Genomic DNA, 22,623 nt, shown 5'->3' with positions numbered 1-22,623 from the left:
AATTGATCCAGTAATTTCCACTGAAATCATAGGAGCAGTAGACTCGCTCTGAGTTTGCCCTTGTACAAAGGCTGACCAGGTCCTTGTTTCCGTGTCCTCTGCAGAAGATCCAAGTGCACTAAAGCATGTGTTCATGCAAATACTACAAAGAACTGTTGTAAGAAGATATCACTAATGTGTATGGCACTGCCTAGTGAGATAACTTCTCATCTGCTGTCTGTTTTGCAATTGAGCTGTTGCATTAGGAGCTGGAGCGTGAAACCAGAACGATAGCACATGTACCGGGGATAGGGATCTGGATTTTTTAAATATATATATATTTGTTTTAGAGTTAATATCCACAGCTTTGCTGATAAACTGCATCAGTAGTTGGAGAGCCTTACATTTATAGACGGCTGGTATAGCCACATGTGTAAAGTGGTTTTGTTGGTCTGCGCTTCTGATACAGCTATGTTGGCCAAAGCTTTAGGTGCAGTGAGGCTCTAACATGGTTACATCAGCAGAAAAAAGCAGCTGTTAGCATAACAGTTTGCTTGATGGCTTGTTTTAAAGCTCCACAGTGTGAGGGAGTGCTTGGGAATGACTGGGACTTGCAGGGGGTTGTACAGACTTAATTTGCACCAAGATCACAAATTGACTGTCTGCTATTTAAGTTTTGCAACTTATTTTTCCTCTTCAGGAATCAAAAGCAAGCACTTCTAAATAGGGTTAATTTACAATGTAATGAATATAATTAAAGGCTTAATGTGAGAACAGAATGGTTTGGATCCTACCTGTTGAGGTCTTTTTCAGATGTTGACATCGATAGCTGTTATTTCGGTGTCCAAATTGAAATTTCAAGACAAGTAGAGCAGTTTCCAAGGGCGTACCGTGAGTTCTGGCTATAAGCCGGGGGAGATAAAAGGGTGCTCGGGAGGTTACAAGAGGGGTTGTGTTGGACCCTGTCTCTCTTCAGTGACCACAGTATGGGTCAGTGCAGTATCGCATTTCCTTGGGGCTTTTTCAGCTTGGGCTGACACTGAACATGATTTCTGTCTCTTGTTGCAGACCAATAAAGCTAAATGGGTCCAGTCACTGGAATGACTCCGGACAGGAAAGCTAAAACGCCAGGAGCAGAAAAAGCTGCCGGACTAAGGCAGGTTCACAGGATGGGAAGCTTGCCTGAAGCAGGAGATGCTGGGAGGCCTAAGGCCACGGTGGTGGACAGCGATTCAACAGATGACGAACTCACGAATTTGAACTGGCTGCATGAAAGTACTAATCTTCTAACAAACTTCAGCCTTGGAAGCGAGGGTCTTCCAATTGTTAGCCCTTTGTATGACATAGAGGGTGACAGCGTGCCATCCTTCTCACCATCCTGCTACCAGAACCCAGAAAAAAAATCATCGACTTCCAAACCCCCTTATTCCTTCAGCCTTCTCATCTATATGGCTATCGAGCACTCTCCCAACAAGAGCCTCCCAGTCAAAGAAATCTACAGCTGGATCCTGGAGCGCTTCCCCTACTTTGCCACAGCACCAACGGGGTGGAAGAACTCTGTCCGACACAACCTCTCCTTGAACAAATGTTTCCGAAAGGTGGAGAGAAGCCATGGCAAGGTGAGGCCTGGGGGGCGGGAGTTGAACAGAGTTTGAAATTCACGAGGAAATTAAGAACACCCTGTTATTTTCAAGAACTCCCCTCCTCCCATGTATGAAACAGTTGTATATTGAAATGCTTTAACACTTTATTTGCAACCAGGAATAGTTTGGAAATACCACTTCTGACAAGAGTCCAAGTCACTTCTGTCATCCTGTGTTTTTATTTAGCACTAAGCTGGGTAGAGCTAACGGTGATGCATCCTTTACAAAGCTGGCTGACCTGTTATTGTAAAGGACCTTGTTTCTACTTAGAGTTTTGCTAAGCTATACCACTCAGCCTGACATTTTAGACATCTATTCTAGGATGTCTTGTGCCTTTTTTTTTCTTTAAAAGAACTCATTTGTTTGAGAATAAATTAAAAAAGTAAATAAAAGAATCTTTTGCCCTTGCTAATTTTCTGAGCAGGGTCACACATGATGTTTGGAATTGGCAAGGGGTACCCTCACTGCTAGGGCGGATATAATCATTAGGGTACCTGCCAAAGGAGTCTATTATTGGAGTAACAGTACAGGCGTAAGCTCTGAACAGCTCTGAGTGAGTTCAGCAGAGGTGCCAGCCTTGCAGTTGACACTGGAGTTTGTACCTACAGCAAGCGTGTTGTAACCCATGGAGGTGTTTTCCTCCAGCAGCCCATGGTTGCTGCTGGTGGGAGGCGCTAAGCTGCGGAGCTTGAGGGTGCTTGTTGTCCTCTTCCCACCTCCACGCACGTGCGAATGCACACAGTCACTGCTCTGCCAACGGGAACAACATGAAAGCAACTGGGAGATGCAGACTGCGGGAGATGGGGCGGCATAGTGGCAGGCCGTGCTTTGGGAACTGCGTCAGGGAAATAATAGGTCAAACGAGGATTGCACAGACCTACCTCGAATTTGGGTATCTTTCAAATTTCTTCGGTGCTTTGCTGAACTCATTGATGCCAATGTTTCCTATCTATTAACCCATTTCCAATAAATTCTGTTCAAATCATAGTTTCCTGTTTCCTGTCCTATACTTTTACATACCTCAGCTTGCTTATTTGCTTGCTGTTCCATTAAACTTTTTACTATGAAAAGCATCTAAATCCTTGTAGGAAAATAATGGAAGCGCTGTGATAGGGTGTGTTTCTCAATCTGTGAAAGCTATTTTGAATATTACACTGACTTTTCGATTGTGATCTTCTCTTAGCACAGATAGAGCTTTCAAACAGTCTTCTTTACTCCTGTGTTTAGTATACTGTAGTGCTTTCACCTCTGTTGTAATGGTGCTGTCATAACTGTGTCTGTACAGTACAGTCTTTCTGAGACAAGCTACATGTAAAGATCTACTTCTTAAAGTCAAGAATACTTATTTCTGTAGAGCTAGTTTCTTTTACTGACTTGAATGATTTTATTAGTGATTTCCTTCCTTCCTCTCTCACTTCCCATCCTGTTCCTCAAGGAGGCAGCTCTGACTTTGGAAACAAAGCGAAACAGAACAATGTTCATCCCCCTCACCCTGCCGTAAAGTCAACAAACAAATCCTGAACCTGTGTGCTTGGACATCAGCCTAAGTGGTAATAGGCTTGTTATCAGAAATGCATGCAGTGTCTGGCGTGTCTGACAGCCTCTCAATATAGGTGGAGGTCCTCGATGTAGAGCCTTGAACTCAGCAGGCATCAGTGGAGTAAATGGGTATATATATATCCATATATCGTATGGAGGAGGATCACGTCGATGCTGCAGACCCCTTTGGCTGTGCTCCTAAGATGTGACTTCTTGCAGCAAGCAGCACTGGCTAACAAGCTCAGTGCAGCTGATCGTATTATCTGTAACCATGTGCTAGTGATGCCTCTGTGGGCTTCTCAAACAGAGCAAGGTAATTTGTCTTCTTCCATTTTTTTCTTTGCTAATGACATCTTAATTGTTTTCTGGAAGAGAATACATAGTTGGTTTTCTGCTATCCTGAGTGCCCGTGGAAGAAGAGATGCCTGTGACACATTGCATCAGAGGAGCAGAGTAAGGGAACAGGATAAGAAGGGTTTTAAAGCCTTTCTGGCTTTCAAATAAGTCTGCCTCTCATATTGGAAGAGTGTCAGTGTCTGAACGGGGAAGGATCTGTGCCCTTTGCACCCTGTGAAACACTGTTTTCTGATAGTTCACCGGCTATTGCTGCCAGCCAGTCATCAGCGATGAAAATCTGCAGTGTCTCCTCATTTTCCACATTTACCACCCATGAGCTCACACGCAGGGCAGCTCTGGGACATGTGAACTGGATTCACTGGCTGATGCTAACCTGGGAAGCACGCTGTGGAAGCATGCTTACTGTGCCCCGACTGCTGATGGACGTTGTCCACAAGTCTCTGCTTGAGCTGATGTGAAGTGAGACCTCCCAGACACATCTAGCGTGGGCGATTGTTCAGCAACGACTCTCACTCCACAGATCTATTTTTACTGGGCTGCACCACATCTTGTTACAGACGTAGCTGTGGATGGTTGTTCTGTTTGCCCATACATCAGTATAAATTGGCTACGTGCATCTACCCTGCCTATAGCGGCAGGTTGCAGTCACTCAGGAACACACTCTAGATGGCAGCCAGCGTGGATTGCGGGAAGGCTGTCATTGCTTGCATTGCTGAAAAATATTTGATGTTATGTTTGTTGTTGTTTGGTTAGTTGGTTTTTTCCTCTCCGAGCAGACAAGGTGGCAGGGTCGATACTGAAAGTCCTGTGGTTAAAGGGCAGCTGGCAGCAGGCGCAGGGTCTCGGGTTGCAGCTTGATGGAGTAACCAGGGAGGTGTTTCCATTCCCCTGGGCTGGCTGAAATGTGAGACAGCGCTGGGAGCTCTCCCGTTTGGAAAAGTGACAGTGCACGTGCCCTTGGGGTTTGTACAGGGGCGTGAAAACTTCTTCCTCTGCCCTTATTGCCAGTTACTTGAAAAAGCTGTGTACTTTTGCATAGTGGCGGTGATATAACTTAATGAGCTGAAGGGTGATAAGAGAAAGTAACTGCTTTGAGATGTCTCAGGAGCCAGTGCTGCAGTCGACAAGAGGAACTTCTCGTGCCATGGCAGCAGGGTGTGTGCACATCAGATATCTGCTCTGCTAAAATATGTTACCCGTTCTGTATGGACTTACTGTGGTGCTGCCATATGCAAGTTGTTTGCCAAGGTTTACTTGAGGTGGTAGACTTAAGAGCTGAAATACCCTTGCTTTATGCAGTTGCAGTTGAGCTTGTGTCTGTGGTGACTTGGACAAGAAAGAGTTCAGTGGCTCTGGTAATGGTGGTTGGGAGCCCCTAAACAGCCAAGGGACAGTGCAGAAGCTCGTCCCAGGGACACCAAATTGTCTTCCAAGGCTGCCTGCTCTTACTTTGGTGCCCTCAGAGATGTGGAGGTGTGACTGCAGGCAGTGATCCTCCGCAGATTTACCTAATGCTCCTTGCATCTTATGCACTGTCACACAGACTTGAGAGAGGTATACAGAGTTTTTTTATTATATTTTTTTTATTTTGGGGGGGAAGATGGGGGACAGTGCCTGATACACAGCGTGGGAGGACCTGGAGTGAAAAGCAGCATGTACTTGGAAGCCCTGAGAAGCTGCCCTGCTTTTTGCTAAACTGTTTCTTGATTGTGCATTTGGGGATTTTTAAAATTTTCTTATTAATTGCCACTGATGGAGAGAAAAGGTGTGAGGAGGCAGGAGCTACATCCATGTCAAGCATTGAGTCGGCATTCCTGTGCTCATGTAGGTGTGGCTCTGCCACCTGTGTCTTCTGGCATTCAGAGCGGGACAAGGTTTGAATATCTTCTACAAACCTCCCTTTCTACTTCCCCGGGGAGCCTGTCCCAGTGCCCGAGCACCTCTGGGTGCAGAACCTTTCCCTAACCCCCAGCCTGACCCTCCCCTGTCCCAGCTCCACGCCGTTCCCTCGGGTCCTGTCGCTGTCCCCAGAGAGCAGAGCTCAGCGCCTGCCCCTCCGCTCCCCTCTGAGGGAGCTGCAGGCCGCCATGAGGCCTCCCCTCAGTCTCTTCTCCAGGCTGAACAATCCATCTGACTTCAACTGCTCCTCATACATCTTGCCCTCTAGACTCTTTACTGTCTTTGTTGCCCTCCTTTGGATGCTCTCTGATAGTTGTATGTCCTTATATTGTGGTGCCCAAAACTGCACACAGTTATTGAGGTGAGGCCACACCAGTGCAGAGCAGAGCGGGACAGTCGCTCCCTTTAGCTGGCTAGAAATGCCGTGCTCGAGGCACCCCAGGACATGGCTGGCCCTTTTGGCTGCCAGGCCACACTGCTGGCTCATAGTCAACTTGCTGTCGACCAAAACCCCCAGATCCTTTTCTGTGGGGCTGCTTTACAACCTCTCAGCCCCCTGTCTGTACATATATCCAGGATTGCCCCATCCTGGGTGCAGAATATATCTATATACCTGTAGGGACAGAAGAGAGCTGTCTGTTATCTCCTAAACTTCAAGATATATTTTCCACGTGTGCACAGTATTTTCCAGTGATTCACCTAGTTCCAGTGGAAGCAACTGGCAGGAGCTGCATGGGGTGCCCCGTACTGAATGGAAGCTGGGAACAGCTGCTGAAGGCTGGAGCTCCCGGTGGGCTGCTCCTAGTGCAGGTGTTTTCCCCCAGAACCAGGTGAACCCAAACAGAGTAACCGAAACTGCCTTTGGAGTTGATTTGGTCTAATCTTTTGCTTTGTTCTCCACAAAAAAAAGGAGTGTCAATGCTTGGGCTGTTGTTGCATGCCCAGATAAAGGCAAGCCGCTGGTTGTGGTAGCTTCTCCAGCTGGCCGTACGTCTGTCCACAGCATATCCTCCTGAGGAGAATTACTTCCCATAGCCCTTTTTATTTGGGTTTAAATACAAGGAAAAGGCTTGGAATAGTGCCTGGCCTCTTTAAAGGAGGTGATGTTTAAATTACTGTCTGTTAGTGGTCAGTGCACTTAAAGTTGTGAATTTTCAGATAGAAAAGAAGACCTGCTCAATCAGAGCACTAGCCCATATTTTATCAGTGCTATCCCTTCCCCCCCAACTTTTTTTTTTTGAAAGGTTAAAGGACAAGGCTGCATGATGAGGGTCATCTTGTTTCCAACGTTGGTTGCCTTAATCAAGCCCTGAAAAATTCTGGGGCCTAGGAACATTGTCATTACCACACAGTCCAACGTTTCAAAATGCCAGAATATTTTTGTTTCCATTTTTTTTCATTTGCGTAGATAAAATACTGCAAGTCAAATTAGGAGCATTAGAAAGATGCAGAAAAAGATGACAGACCAAAAAATGTGTCAGAACAATTTATTTTAAATGCCAGTTCATTTTGTGATTTAGAGCCCAAATGGGCTGATGATTGCTCTGTGCTGGCTCTGTCAGGATGTTTCAGGAGATGTGAAATAAAAATCACATCTACATTTCAGCTAACATCTCAACGACAAATGGAAGTTGCCCTGCTATTGACATGAAATAGTAACCTCCAAAGGCCATTTAACATCCTGGATTGTCTAGGCTTTGTCTCTGCTAGGACAAGTGGCCAAGTTCGAGTGGTCTTTGGTTGCACAGGCTACCTAGGCTTTACCCATACATTGTCACTTCTGTTGCTGTGGTTAGACCTCTTCCAGGAACACTGATGGTTTGTTTTAAAGCTGAGATGATTCCATGCTTTATTTAGGCACTCTGCTTATTGCCTCTTGCACTGGGTTCAACATTCGCATTGCTTCAGGGTGTGCACTGGTTCAGCTCACTCGCAGAGCACCCACTAAAAATTATGGTGGTATTTTGGCAGGTCAGCAAGCTGGTGGAAGTACGTGGCTGGGAAGATGAAAGAGGGAAAGTAGCCCCTTTCTGGCTGCAGCCTGCAGTTAAACTGAATTAGGCGTCAAGTATAAGTGCTTGCCTAAAGTCATAGATAAAATAGTGCAGAGCAGGTTTGCTGGTGGGGTGAGTTCCCATGGCGCCGTGAGTGGGAGAGCCTCCAAGATATGAAAGAAAGAAAGAAAGAAAGAAAGAAACACAACAAACCAGAGTTGGACCTTTTATTGGGGAAAAGCATCAGACCAACGAGGGAAAGTGCTTGAGCTCCAGGAGAGATGCAGAAAGAGATTAGGGCGTTACTCTAATGTTGAGATGGTGGATGGAGCCAGCTGAGAGGATCCCCCAGTTAGTGCCCAGCTATCTAAATCATCCTGTCAGCCACCATGGTGAAGGAGTAGAAGGTGCTTTATCTTGCTTGACTTTTGAAATATCAAATTTAACATCAAGAATGATTGGCACAACAGTGCTAACATCATTAGGTGCATCAAAAATACATGAATTAGTTAGGTTTTCAGATTTTGAAAAAGTGTGAATATGGTATTCCAATTTGTAGCTGAGCATCCAACAAATTGCTTTTACAGATGGTATAAAGTTAAATGAGTATGTTACCATATCTCCACTAAGAGGAAGGCTCTTTGGCTTTGGTATCGATGAAGTGTTTAAACAAAATTTACAGCTTTCAGCTGACAAACTTGAAAGAAAATGGGGCTTTAAAGAAGGGGCTTTGGAAATGGTATCCCAAGCTGCAAGACAGACGTTTCCATAGCATATAACAGGGGTCTCAAGGCTGCACGCTTCATCGCATTGATCCATGCAGATTATGGAGCCACCTGAGGGTGACATACATCACCAGCACAGAAGTGGGTGCCTACGTTATCCCATTTTGCTGTGTCTTGGGAATACTAAATAACTTGGTCCCTGGATGTTCTAATTTGCAATGCTTCTTTCTTGCAGGTGAATGGAAAAGGTTCGTTATGGTGCGTTGATCCAGAATATAAGCCTAATCTTGTTCAAGCACTGAAAAAACAGCCTTTTCCCTCAGCACTTGCGTTTTATACTCCACCAGCGTCACCACCAAGGTAGGTGAATTTTCTCCTACAAGTGCAGCGTGCAGTTACGTTCACCCACCTAGCAGAGGAAATGCCCAAGTAGCTGTTGATGTGTTGTTACTGACTTCCACGGGAAGAAGAATTGGAGTGGAACTTTGGTGAACTGGACAGGCAGGCAGGGAAACTGGCTAGACAAGAGAGTGTAATGAGCTCAGGCTTCCCAGATAGCAGATCATAGAATCATAGATCTCAGATTGGTCTCCCAGTTTCCTTTATAACTGAAGAAGAGAGAGAAGTGGGGAGGCACTGATTTCACAGCCATGGAGGTCAGGTTTTCCTCCTTTTTCTGCAGCAAATATTTAGCAAACTTTATATTTTATTCCAGATTCATGGGGTTTTGTTTTTCCCCTTTTCTTTCTTCCTGGGTCTTGTTAATTTTCTGAGCCCGCCTCCCCATCCCCATTTGGGCAGTGGGGTGGCTTTCTCTTAAATATTCTTTCTTCTACCTCTGTTTTTTTTTCCCCTTCTCATTGTGTCTTGCCAGGGGTCCTGGCTGGAATAACCCAGACAAGAACAATTAGTGTTGAGGCTTACGCTGCCTTTGTTGAGGGACTTCGCAGACAGACACAGCTTTTCTCACTGATTTCTAAGAGTTGACTGCTGGTCTGAGAGTGGTGTTTTTCACTAAGCCATTTGCAGTGGGAAATTATTTTGCAGTGGGGATGGGAAGAAAAGTCTTTACCCTAAACGTCATCCGAGGTGGAATCTGCTACGCTTCTCGAATCAAGGCTTCCTCATCTGATGCATTTTAAGATTAGGCAATAGCTTTTAGAGAATTTCAAGTCAATGTCATGCATTCTTGTTACAGGAAGAGGAATGTCAGCCTGAGTAAGCACTTAGAGGTGGCATGGAGAGTAGGAGGATAGAAAGCAAATAGGAATGCACTGCTGCCGATGAGATCAGGAGTTAGGAAGGCAAGTGGCCAGTTTATCTAGTTTGGCAAATAATTTGAGTGAGATGAGAGATAATTATGATGTCTGAACATTGCCCTCTGCCTTGCCTTACTGCAAGGAGTTTCCTTAACAAACAGGAGGAACTGGGATTACTGAAGCAGGATGTAAAACTGAATATTTAGCAGAACTTTCTAAGAGTCCCACAGGACATTGACCCTGGGATCTGACACCACCATGTGAGCCATAGCTGTCTGCAGCAATTGAAGATTTGCATAGAAGGGGCTTTTAGGGTTGGGCTTGTACCTTACAAGCTGCAAAAATGGTTGGAAGGGACCTCTGGAGGTTGTCTGTCTGGCGTAAGGAGCAGGGGATCAAATGAGACTCAGCCCGGGTCAGGTTGTAGACAGCCTTGCCCAGATACGTTTTTAGTGTATCCAGCATGTTTGAGGTCAGTCCAATGATATAGGCACTGAAGTGCGATTACTTTTGTATAAAAACAATATGGTGAAATTAGGTGTAGGGAGGGGGGAGAGATTTTATCTCAGTGAGTGCTGAGGTACCTGCAAGACCAAGACTTCAATTTGAAGCTGTTGGTTTTGATAATTTTTTTCTTCCATTGAAGGATTAATCACACTTGCCAACAGTTGCAAATTATGAGGAAATCCTGGTTCTCGTAAGGGCACATGCCAAAACTACCTTCTATTGACTTCAAAACATGGCGGATTTTGTAGTGCCTGTATTTGTAAGAACAGGAAAATAAAACAGCAGTTTAAGACACTCAACTTATTCCTAATGAAAGCTATCTTTTTTTCCTGTTAATAACAAAAATACATGTCTAAGACTTTCGCTTATAGGCAGAAAAACATTTTTTTTCTCCCTTCCATGTTTAAAAAAAATCTTGAATTTAAATTTAAATTCTGGCTTAGTTCTAGGGAAGGGCCCCAAGACATTGCCATGTATGTGGAGGGAAAGAGGAGGCCCAAAGGTACAGTTGGAGAGAGGCTGGGAACGGCCATCCAAATTTAACTCCAGGGCAATACTAGAATGCAACTACGAGAGTCTCTGAATTTTTCTGTGGGAGTGCTTGTGTTCATAATTATTTTACAGTGTGTTCATGGGGAACATACCTATCATTCAACAGCATTTTAAAATAAAATTTAAAGTGTTGCTTTGATCAGAAGCTTTCCGAAACTGTAATCTGTGTCTAGTTAAGTGGAAGCTTGTATTATAGTAGGTGATTGACATCACTGGTGCATTTTATTTCTGTGTAGCTTGTTCAACAGGTTGGTGCAAGGCCACTAACTGCATCCTGCTTCTAGTACCTGTATTGTATTACTGGGCTTTGGAGACTGCCATGGTCCTCACCTTGCAAGTGCCTTGTGCATATGCATAGATTATCTTAATCAATACACTAAGCATTAATTTGATCCAGTATACCTCTGCGTGTATATGGTTCTTGAAGGATCTGAGCTCAAATGAAAGGATGAAGATATTTAGCATCTATTTGGACACTTGAAGACTACGCAGCCAGCCGTGTTAGGCTGGGTACATTCCTCTCTTTTTGATTTTTTTTTTTCTTTTCTCTGTTTTTGGATCTCTTAGCACTCCATCACTCCCACAAGAAAACATGGCAGACAGTGAACTTGAGTTTTGGATGCTTGCATTGAACTGTGCAAACCGAATCTGCAAACTGTGCTGAATCTTTTTCACTGCGGTTACCACATGGGAAGATGCTAACTATTACTCTCCTTTTCATTAGCTTTGCTTACCAGTGCCAGGCAGTCTACAGTGCAACCAGAGCTCCTTATGTAGCTCAGATGACACATTTCAAGTCACCTTACTTCAATTTGTGCACTGTCTCCTTGCCATTAGCAGTCTGTACTGCAACGACCTTTGGAGCTGTTACTAATGGCAAGCTGAGTTTGGATCATATGATGTGCAGAGTGGTTGAGTTCAGGGTGGCTAAGGTATGCACCGCTGCAGAAGCAGGCCAGTGACCAGTGAAAAATATTTTGTTTAAAATATAACGTAAAGATTGAAAATTTTAGTTTTAAAATGGTATTTAAAGAGTTACTCTAGTTGTGTTGTTTTCATTAATGATCTAGACTAGTAATTAAAAATATATAATTAAGCATTTAGCAGCTTTGTGATTTGGGAGGGGTGGATTTGTGGCTCTCTCTAAGTTTTGAAAATAGAACTGCCTAAATATAATAAATATAAAAGGTAAACATACCTTAATGATAGAAGTCACTCCATTAATCCCGTGAGGTAGCTTTTACAGATTGGGCTTGAAAAAATCTTTGTCACCCTTTACAGTACAAGTAGAAGAATTAAAAGATGTTTATTGGTGTTACATGAAATTTTAATGGTTGTGTACTGTTTATGTTTCATGTATTTCAGTTTGCTAGTACATTTATAATGAACAGAATACTTAAGGATGGATGCATAGCACAGCTTTTTGTTCTGCAGTGTATTAAATGGTACTCTGCCAGATGAAAGTTGGCCTGATAATGCAAAAAAACTAACATCACCAGCAAACAGCCCAGCTTCCAATAACTTCAGAATCGGCAGATACTTTTGTTGTTTTTGTTGTTCCTCCCCAGCTTTTGCACAGCGCTGTATTTTGGTTTTGCTAATCTCTTACCATCATTTTGAAGAACAACAAACACAACTGGTTCTCATCTATTCTGCTGCTCCTGGGCTCCAGGTGTCTGTGTAAACTAACATTTTGTTCACATGTGGGTTTTACTTAAAAAATATCTGTTTAATATCCAGCCTTTAAGCAAGTACCTAAGATGTGTAGAAGTTAGTATCTCTTGCCAACAAAACTCTTCCTCAGTGTGTGTGTTGGGGCGTTTTTCCAAACGCTGATGATTGCTCGTTGTGCTACATACACAGTGTGTAATAATCAGCGTGTCAAGCCATTGACTGAGGGCAATAGAATTTGCTGCCTTTTCGTCTTGTCCACCGAGATATGGTGTCTTTTTTTTTTTTTTAAATCTTTCTATGATTATGGTATTGTGTCTAATGTAGTTTGTACAAATTATTCAGCAAATTAGGGTTTGGCTTTGACTTGTTGAATTTCTTTTCAGTAGGTCGTCGTCTCCTCACTACTTAACTTCAGTACTTAAGCAGAATCATGGCCGATCTCTCAAAGGTAAACATTAATCTTCTTCCGTTCTGCTCTGCTGTTTTTGCTAGTCACAAGCATATTCTGAACCCCAGCTGATTTTGTGTATGGACCTTTCCTGAAGGGTCTGCTACATTACAAAAAAAATAAAACAAACTTATTTAATAGAATGTGTGCTTATTATGTTAGTGACTTGTATATTAAGTTTAAATCCATAAGATGAATCTCATGTTGTAAAAGAAGTCTTGTTTTGTGAGCAAGGTATTTAGCAGACACATCAGTCCCAAATACGACCTACTTTTAGACTGAATTGTTCTGTAGAAAAACGATTAGAAAGGTACAAACACTGGCGTTTCCCTGTAGTTAGTTTCTTTTTTTATTGGTCACCACAAACTGAGACCAGGCAACAAAAATGTTAACAATTTTAAACAAAGAAGGCAACAGAATTTTAATATACGTAGTATGTAGCCACAGAAATGTCTGAAAATTGAACGCTTGATATAGGTGGCTGAGATCATAATTGCAAGGGAGCATGGAACAAGTCAGAAGAGAGTTTCAGAGACGTGTGGTACTTTTCATTTGCCAAAAAAGTTGGGCACAAGCTGGTGTAATTGCCAGTGTAGCTATGCGGGAATATCTAAATTCTGGATATTAAGCGAGTGAAGAGAATAGCCTTATGATGTCTGTGTAGTTAAGGCATCACCTTAAAAATTGCAGAATGTTGCCTTTAGCCCCCAGAAGAGGAGAACAGGATGGGTTTAGTAACCTGACTCTGAACATAGCTCTTGATGCCATAGGCTGCAGTGCTGCTCAGTAACCAAGTTTATATCCTGTGTGCTTCTGACTGCACAAGCCATGAAGTAGGTGTAGGAAAAAAACAGTCACATCCATAACTAGACGCTTTCATGATGTATAACCATGATTTTAACTGTAGTCACTGAAACTTGGAGGAGGAAGATTGGATTGGACTGAGTTGTGCTGGGGATGTGACTATGAGGAGTGGTGTGGCTGGACGGCCAGGCTCAAGGAGCAGGGAGGTGATCGTCCCCTGTACTCGGCTCTGGTGAGGCCGCACCTTGAGTGCTGTGTTTAGCTTTGGGCCCCTCGCTACAAGAGTTGCTGGAACATGTTCAGGGAAGAGCAGTGAAGTTGGTGAAGGATCTAGAAAACGAGACGTATGAGGAGTGGCTGTTGGAACTGGGGTTGTCTATCATGGAGAAAAGGAGGGTGAGGGGAGATCTCATTACTCTCTATTATTACATGAAAGGAGGTTGTTGCAAAAGTGTGTTAGTCTTTTCTCAGGAATAGGACTCAAGGAAACGGTCTCAAGTTGTGTCAGGGGAGGTTTAGATTGGATATTAGGAAGAATTCCTTCAGAAAGGGCTGTCAAGCATTGGAACAGGCTGCCCAGGGAAGTGGTGGAGTCCCATCCCTGGAGGTATTTAAGAGGTGTGTGGACGTGGCACTGAGGGACGTGGTTTATTGGCGGGACTCAGTAGGTCAGGCTTATGGTTGGGCTTGATGATTAAGTCTTCTCCAGCTTAAATCGTTCGGTGATTCTGTGATCTCTTCTAGCTAGAGCTAGAACTCCATAGTACAAGTCATTTCCCCGTTTATGACATTAGACATAGTTGACTGCAGATGTCTGAAGGGTGTTTCAGAACATGCCCATCCCTCATGATTGTCCCTGTGGCAGCCAGCACTGCTGTTAGTGGACCTGCCGTGACGTATGGTTGTTCAGCACAGTCATTCTCGGTGCTTGCAAAACTGCACTGCTCGTCACAGCTACACCAGCAGCAGCATGCAAGCTAAGCAGGGGATGTCCGTGTAGCCACTCTTGCACTTTTTCAACGCAGACGAACCCGAAGAGATGCTGCTCTTGAGAAACAAGGGGATTTTTTTATTTTAATTTCGGACACTCAAAGGTGGAGGTGCCTTGCTGAAGCCCTAGCAGGAGCAGTTTCCTGCTGAAACCCAGTTTGAATCTCACAGTCAGGACTTAGGGCTGTATGTAACTCACACCTGTAACTAGCCAGCGTGCTTACCTCCACATCCCTTGTTTAGTTCTTTGGTTTTTTGCCATTTATTTTCAGGGAAACCTTGCTGGAGTGCAGCAATGCTGTCTTCCTGGTGTCCTCTTCCTCAGCCCACTGCGATCTACTTACTCTTACAGGTTTTAAGGATTGTTAGAGTTGCAAGGACTTGGCCGTACTTTTGTCTTACTGTCACTTCCCATGAGTTAAAACAGCCCACTGAATTTAAGATGGAAATGTGTTTTCCACTGACAGTCAAATGCAAATAGAACCAGCAACAAACAGCTGCCGAGCAGAAGATGGTTACTTCATTTTTCCATACGTACTTTCACAGGTGTTCCTCATTTTCTAACATTGTAGTGGGCCTTAGCACCAGAGTGGAGCTAGGCAGCGTGCTGGGATATCACAGAATTTCTGCAGAAGCCTGTGAGCACAGGTCTTGTACTCAGTAATAAAGCTTAATCCACTTAAGTCTTGTCCTTTTCAAAGATAATTACAATAAAGTCCTGGAAAGTGAATTGTGCTCAAATTTTAAAAGTCCAATTCCAAGAAAAAGTGAGCACAAGTTAATTTGCCATAGAGCGTTGTCCTTAGGGCTCTTTCACAAGGATGATAAAATGCCACCAACAAAGCACAGCTTCAGCAGCAGCACAGACACCCAGCTCTCTGCTGGAGCATCAGGCTGTTGAGGCCAGAAGGTTGGTTTTAGTCTTCAGCCACAAACCAGAAACACTGCTTGGGCAGCAAAGCCAAGGGTCTTAGAGACAGAGCAGCCACCTGTCCCACAGCGAGTAATTACCACATCTCCAAACAGAGGCTTTGTCTGTGCTGCGGTGGCAAGGAAGAATCAGCAAGCAGAGCTGCTGGATGTCCTCTGCTTGCTTTCGCTCAGGACTGAAGGAAAAACGTATTTGCTTGGGTAGACCCAGGGTGCTTAGGGCTCTTTACAGAATGAGGGAAATCTCCCTCCTCTCAGTGATTTTGTTGGTGAGCCCTTTGAAAGATGGGAGAAATAATGCTTTATCAAGGAGAGCAATTGCAATTGAAGCCAAAACAGTGTAACAGTGACCCAGAGCACTGATCGTTTTTTCCAGATGAACAAAGTCACTGCAGAACTTTGCAGTGACTATTTCTTTGGGGATGCTAGCATGCAGAAGCACTATTTGTAGGTTGCTGTGTTTCATTAATGCCTCCCATTACTCGTCATTTTATCAAAGTGTTGCTTATATACTGGCATCATTTGTTAAAAGGAAAAGTCTGTGATAGCAAGTAGGGAATCACAGTATTTCACCTTCCGATTGCAATAGTGGAGCAAAGTAACTGTACATATGTTTTTATTTCATATGGAAATAAATTTTTTATTTTGTTTTGAATTTTTATTTTGTCAGTTGTACTGTAGATTGTAAATCATGACCTACGACTTGTCAACTCAATGTGTCTCTATTGCCGCCAAAAAAAAAGAAAATAAAAGAAGTGCGAGTGCAGTGGAATAGAGCTTGAAGTACGCTGATTTTAAAATGATAAAGTGAAAACAATGGGGAATGTGTATAATTTATAGCCTGTGTTGGAAACAGCAGCTCAGTCACTTTTCCACGTTGATGCAAGGTGACAGGGTGTTCTTCAAATTTCTCCTCAAATGGGGTGAGGTTAGTAAAAATTAGGTAAGAGAAGAAAATCAAATTGACAATCCTGCAGTCCGCCCTCACAAAGTTCAGTCCCCCTCTTATTCAGTAATAAGGCATATGATGTGGCAGGGGGACTGCCATCGAAAATGAGATGGCTGATTTTCACTTCAGCAACTCCTGTCTCAGTGGCAGCTGAGCCGGATGGAGAGACTGTTCCACTTACTGCTGCCACTTCCTAGCACGGTGTCTTCCAGCCCAGCTTCTCCACCTCTTTGAGGTTTAAGTAATCCACTCAGTGCAGCAAAGGTTAGCGTTTTATGGCTGTGTTTGTCACCATAACTAAAAGCACTGCTGTTCATTTAAATCTTTCTCAAGTGCCTAACTATGGTGTAGATCTCCATGCCTTCTAGATGGAGCAGTTCTGTTCCATCTCCCCCTTTGTCTTCTCTGTGTGTTCTGTTTCACATGTTGTTAGTGTGAAAAATAATGCAAAGAGAGCACTTTGTGCTGAGGTTGTAGAAAAGATGTGTGCTCAATTAATGCTGCATTTAAATACATTCTTCAGCCTTGCATATTCATAGAGTGAGGGTATGAAGCTGATTAGGTGCTTTGCTTTGCCATATGTGTAATCCTTCTCTTTAAAACTGTTACACATAAAAGCCACTTGTTGCTAATAACATCTCATATGAACATCTAATTAATGTTGCTGATTCTTGTCTTCAGCTGTGGTTTTAGTGCAGTGGGAGGTTTCAGCTTTTGTAAGGTTATCATATTTGCGATACCTGGCCCTTCTGCAACCATATTGCTCATATGATGCCCCTCTTGGATCGCTGTGTCTTAACTTTTTACTGAGTCATGCTCTATCTGAATTCTTACACATTTTTCCACTGCTCATTATTGTAGGCCAGCATATGCAGATAGATATTCTTCGCGTATTGCAGGGTCCTCATTTTGTCAGTATTACCTGAGTTCTAACATCTTGCGCTTCTCCTTCACAGAATCTGATATTGATGCCGCTACTGCGATGATGCTGTTGAATACTTCTATCGAACAAGGGATGCTAGACTGTAAGCATAAGCCATTTTACTGTTTTCTTCCTCTACCCAGTAGCTATAGATTTGCTTTAAAGTTTCAGTAAATGAGTGTAGCCTAGCTTGCAGATAGTAAGAGCAGCCAAGAAGCAATTCTGTTTTGATTATTCTTTCTGCTACCCTTACGGTTCTCATGGAACCACTTTCTCTTTTTTCCTTTTTTTTTTTTTTTTCAAATTCTTCCCCCGCCCTTTTTGTACCAGATGCTAAGATTTTCTGTTTCTTCAGCTTTTATTTGTGATTAGCTGAGGACCGTTGTTCTCTGTGGGTGACAGTAAACATGCATGTTACAACTCTAAAATGCTCACTTTCAGCTTACCCTTTGCAGTCAGTCATCCAAAGCGTGCTTTGGTTTTCTTAGGTGATCTCACAGGAGTATATGCTTACTGATGGATCTTGTTTTTAATAGGTGAGAAAGCTCAGCCTCTGAAGACACCTAAGAAGAGAAGTTACGGCAGTGCATTTAATCCTTCCAGTTCGATAAATTTGCAAGAAAATGATTCTGCAGCCACCAATATTGATCCAAAGGAGGATCACAATTACAGTGCTAGCAGCATGGGTTCGCAGCGCTGTGCATCTAGGTCCAGTGTGTCTTCCTTGTCCTCCGTCGATGAGGTGTATGAATTTATCTCCAAGAACAGCCATGCTGGAAGCGATGGCAGTGAAGGATTTCACAGTGAAGTGGATACAGACGTTGACTACGAAGATGATCCTCTTGGAGACAGTGGCTATGCATCACAACCTTGTGTAGATACCTCTGAGAAAAGTCAGCCTAGCAACAAAGCACTCAAGGAGTTATGTCAAGAAATTGATGAGGAGTTGAAAGAAGCAGCAGGGTCTCTGCTCCACCTTGCTGGCATCCGAACGTGCTTGGGTTCCTTAATAAGTACTGCAAAGACCCACAGTCACAAGCAAAGGAAAAAATAGTCTGTTTGTCAATGTTGAATATATACATATATTTTTTTTAATTGTGGCAATACTCTTCTACTTTTACCCTTCGCAAGGGAGATCAAAGCCATAAGAGGACTCATTGCTTTTTTATTTTTGGCGCTAACTGTAATTTAGCCATTTATTTTTAAATCACTGCCTAAAAAGAAAAAAAAATAATTTAATCTTCTCAGATTAGAAGAGATGCATGACTTGTGAAAACCTGAAAGCATACTTCTTAATGATCACTTTTTTCTCTTTTTTTCTTTTTAATAGTTAATTTTTTTTTTGGATTTATGTTTGCTCAGATGCACATTGTGGATCATATTGACATCTCTGCTGGCCCCATGTGCAGAGGTAAATTTTGCCCTGTCTGAGGGCTCCGATTTCCATGTCAAGAATTAAAAAGGAGGAGAAAAAAGAAAGGAAAAAGAAATGTTCTTGCCTCAGTTGCTTCCTCCCACTTGCCCTCTCTTTGCTTTTCTGCCACAGGTTTTGGTGGAAATGCTGGTGAGGCAGTTCCGAGGGTCTGCAGGTTTCAGCCCATCCAGTAAAGTGGCTGAAAAACTGCAGCACTCCCGGAGCTGCTTTCACAAGATGTTAAGTACCCCCAGGCAAGGAGTATAACCCTTCCTGGCAGAGTGGGTAAGGGGTAGCTGAGGTGGGTACCACCTTCTGCTTTCTTTTTCTTTCCTGCTGCACCCCTGCCACCACCTTGCTGCGTGCAGGTCAGATTCCTGAAGGAAACCAGCTTTTTCTTTTCATCTTAAGACAAATTGTCTTGGGGGGTGGCAGGAGGAGGGAGGGGTCATTTCACACATGCCTTGGGTGTCGCCAGCGGTGAAAGCTGCCATTTGCCAAGCTTGATGTTGTCCTGGTGTTACTGCCACTGCTGAATACTTCTGCTAATGCAGCCGTTATGTTTTGCTGCTGTCCCACTGCCACACCAACCCTCTTGCTCCCCACTGAAAGAGATGGATTCAGAGAATAAAGAACAGAGCAGCTTGTGCTATTTAAAATGCACGAGAGGCAGAGGTTTCAGGTGGCTAGGCTGTGAACAACTGCTGGAAGAACTCTTTACCCCCCTAATCTGAAACCAAGTAGAATAGCTTCCTTTTGAATCAGTGGACCCGGACTTGCATTTTGGGAGTCTTTGGCTGTCTTTACCTTCTGTTTCCCAGATCACCGTGCCTTGTGCTCTGTGAATCCTTTTAGCCTCCTGCCACATGCAGTGCATCTAACAAGCAAGGCTAGCCTTTGGCCGCTGGATGTAAGTCGTAACTCAGGAGGACCTCTCTGTTTTGGGAAGGAATTCCTTCACAATTCATTTTTGCAATAAAAGAATCTCTTTAGAGTTCCCAGACATCTTTTGGCCAAAAATGCTTTAGTGGTATTATGAACTTTTTTCCTCATTTATATTTTTAATTTTAAAATAAGTGATGATTGATGATTTTTTTAAAAGTTTTTTCTGTTCAAAAATGGGTATGCAGTTCTGTTGGAGTGGGTTTTAACAGTACTGTAAGTATAAGGATGCCTTAAGTATGTTTCAGAATCGTAGAAGACTATAAAAGGTCATCTTTCCTGTTCCGGAAAGGTAGAGTGATGTGGCGTAGTTTTTAGCTAACACATTAAGCTATTGTTTCCAGCAGGTGTTGGGCAAAGCTGGTTAAGAATTAGAAGTAGGAAATCAATGTCCACTGTTTTGGTTGTTGAAGACAGTGCTGGATTCAGCCAAAAGTTAACTTTTCCCTAGTGGAGTGTTTTTCTGGCTCTTTGGAGGCCTTCTGTAGACCAGTGTTTTTTCTTATTTGTCAATCTTTTCATGAATACTGCCATAAACTGTCTACTTTAAATATGAATACAGCCATGCTGCTGAAGGGCTGTTGCTCTGAGGGCCTGGTTCAGTGCCTCTTGAAGACAATAGTGGTGCTCCCACTGATTTCATGGCTGTTGGATCAAGCCTGAAATATCTGAGGTTCTTTTGTAGCATGTTTTGGAATTAAAAGCCAACTCCTTTTTTTTTTTTTTTTTAAGCACAAACACTAGAAAAAGTCTTTTTTTTTTTCCCCCCAATCAATTACTTCAGTTTTAAGAATGACTTGTTTTATCTCTTGAAAGGGAAGAAAAGTACTCTGATGCATTCCTGCTTTGTGTGAACACCCATTAGTCTAATACCCGTAACAGGACAATGTTTGTACAGATGTGTATGTCTTCTGGATATCACAAGTGGTGCATTAGCCGATTAGATCTGATATTGGATGTGTTACTGGTGGATAGTACGGGAAAACTCGCTATTTAAAAGAAGTTTAAACGCAGTGGTTCTTAGGATTTTTGGATGTGGAGATGTGAATGCTTGTTGGAACTGCTTTTTGCTCACAGTTTGCTTTTGTATCTTGATGGAATACTGTAAAGGGCAGAGCGTGTCGATGCAGAAAACGAGGATTCAGCTACATGGAGATAATAGTAGCAGGCTGGAATTCTGCTCAGTGCCATGATTTCAGTGGGGTGCTATTGAAGACGGGTGCCATATAGGTCATGCTGGCGTTGGTTGCAGCTTTTCTTCAACTTCCAATAAAAGCTGGATCAAGATCCAGGTACTCTGGAAACTGTGGTCATACTCAGCTCCATGGTTTGGGTTTGTTTTGATCTTTTTTTTTCTTTGCTTTGGATAACATCTGAGAATCCTAATATTTATTAGGAGCATGGCTGAAGCTGGTGATAATGGCTTCAGCGTTACTGAAGGTATAGGACTGAGACGCTACCAGTGCATTTAATGACCACATGCAATGAGCAATAAACCCGTGCTAATAAACAGTTAACAGTGAAAGCTGCATCCATCCTTACAGCCCGAGAGAACTGAAAGTCCGGCAGGGGAAGTAACGCACCCCACGCTCTCCGTGCTCTGCCGTCTTCCCTCTCTCCCTGGCGATGGGGAGGGCAGCGGCTCTGTGCACCTGACGTGCTGCACCACGTTTTCCCCGGCCATTCCCTGCACGTTTATGCAGGCAGCGGCTGCCAGCTCGGCTGTGGAGCAGCCCCTCTTTGTAGTCAGACCAGCTGCTGTTCCTTTCACTTTCATAGCTAGAACTGGGTTTGGGTTTGTTTGCCACCTGAGTTAAGGACCCTGGTGTATATAGTATAAATGGAATATAATTAAAAGTTATTTTGACTGTTGGGGTTTGTTTCTTTTTTTAGTGACCTATGTAAAATGTTCATGCCAATGGTCAACTCAGATATACTTTAGCAGCAGTTAAAAGGCAACAAAAGTATTGGTGAACCACATTCAATTCTTTAAATACAGTGGAGAAGTGCGTGAGACTGGTGTACAAGGGAGGCTGCTCTGCTTTGGGTAAATTCTGATGTGAATACTGTACAAACCTGTACTGGTCTTTCAGACTCAAATACTAAATTATTGCTTTTGTAAAAGTTGCATCAAATGTTTTAAAATCCGACTTTAAAAGGGAAGTTGCATGGTTTGCAACTTCATATTAGACAGAAAAGTAAAAGCTTTGGTTAAAGCAAACTACACTCATACATGTTAATAATGGTGTAGTCAAAATATTTATTGAAAAGAAAAGGTAGAATATTCTAAATGTTGCACCTGCCATTATATCTTAAAGCACATTCTTCACAGCTACCAGTGCCATTATCAAGTCTGTTTTATAAATGTACATTTCTTCAAACTAAAAAGTGCATAATTAAAAGTATTATGTTGCTGCCATATAGTGATATAAAACATTTTATAATTGCCATTTCATTGTAACTATTATTTATTTAAAAGTGAATTGTAAGAATGCTTTCTGATCAAATGAACCAGAGTTGTTTTTAAAATGTTCCCCTTAGCTTGTTTCTAATGTAGCATAAGCAATGTCCTTGGGTTTGTTTAGAATAATTTTGCCAGTAGGTGACCAATTCTAACCCTTTTTCCTCCAGTTTAGTCCTTTACCCATTTTAAAGAATATTTACAGAAGTTTAGTTTTTTGTATGCTAATCTCTGTTAATTAAAATGTTTATAAAGTTTATTTTTACCAAAGAGATGCAATTCATTATGACAAAATATTGCAGAATAAACTTTGTTTTATAACATTTGTGACTTTTCTGCCCACATTTTTCATTCAGATGATCAAAGGGGCTTTTATAAAATAAACGGCATTACAAACAGAAAGCACTGTGTTATCTCTTTATCAACACGTCTTGGTATTGGTCTCGGTGTTCTGAGAGACCCGTGTTCCCCTTTCAATCTTACACAAAACCGGGTTAGTTTGGAAAAAAACAAACAAATGTAATTCATTGTAGGTCTTGACTTGGTTTAGAACATTGCGTGCATGTGGGAGTAATCTGTATGGTAACAGGGCCTTATCAATTCAGAGCAGGATTTGCTTTTGGACAAGTTCATCT

The 22,623-nt window shown here is 42.8% G+C and overlaps 1 protein-coding gene across 4 annotated transcripts in view; it reads left to right on the top strand.

Moving 5' to 3' along the window:
* Positions 1 to 22,390, top strand: part of FOXN2 (forkhead box N2) — a 34,530-nt gene extending 12,140 nt beyond the window's left edge. For 3 of the 4 annotated variants that reach the window (XM_048078413.2, XM_048078414.2, XM_013192481.3), the window contains exons 2-6: positions 1,048 to 1,598; positions 8,372 to 8,496; positions 12,512 to 12,576; positions 17,206 to 17,274; positions 17,708 to 22,390. In XM_048078413.2, coding sequence (XP_047934370.1) covers positions 1,062 to 1,598; positions 8,372 to 8,496; positions 12,512 to 12,576; positions 17,206 to 17,274; positions 17,708 to 18,225 — 1,314 coding nt within the window. In that variant the 5' untranslated portion in view covers positions 1,048 to 1,061 and the 3' untranslated portion in view covers positions 18,226 to 22,390. The remainder of the gene's footprint in view (positions 1 to 1,047; positions 1,599 to 8,371; positions 8,497 to 12,511; positions 12,577 to 17,205; positions 17,275 to 17,707) is intronic. The other variant, XM_048078415.2, reaches the window with a different exon arrangement.
* Positions 22,391 to 22,623: the final 233 nt, after the last annotated feature.

Source organism: Anser cygnoides, chromosome 3 (genome assembly GCF_040182565.1).
Source record: "Anser cygnoides isolate HZ-2024a breed goose chromosome 3, Taihu_goose_T2T_genome, whole genome shotgun sequence".
Classification (NCBI taxonomy): domain Eukaryota; kingdom Metazoa; phylum Chordata; class Aves; order Anseriformes; family Anatidae; genus Anser; species Anser cygnoides.
Note: the sequence above shows the minus strand (reverse complement) of the source record. Positions and strands in the feature narration are given on the sequence as shown.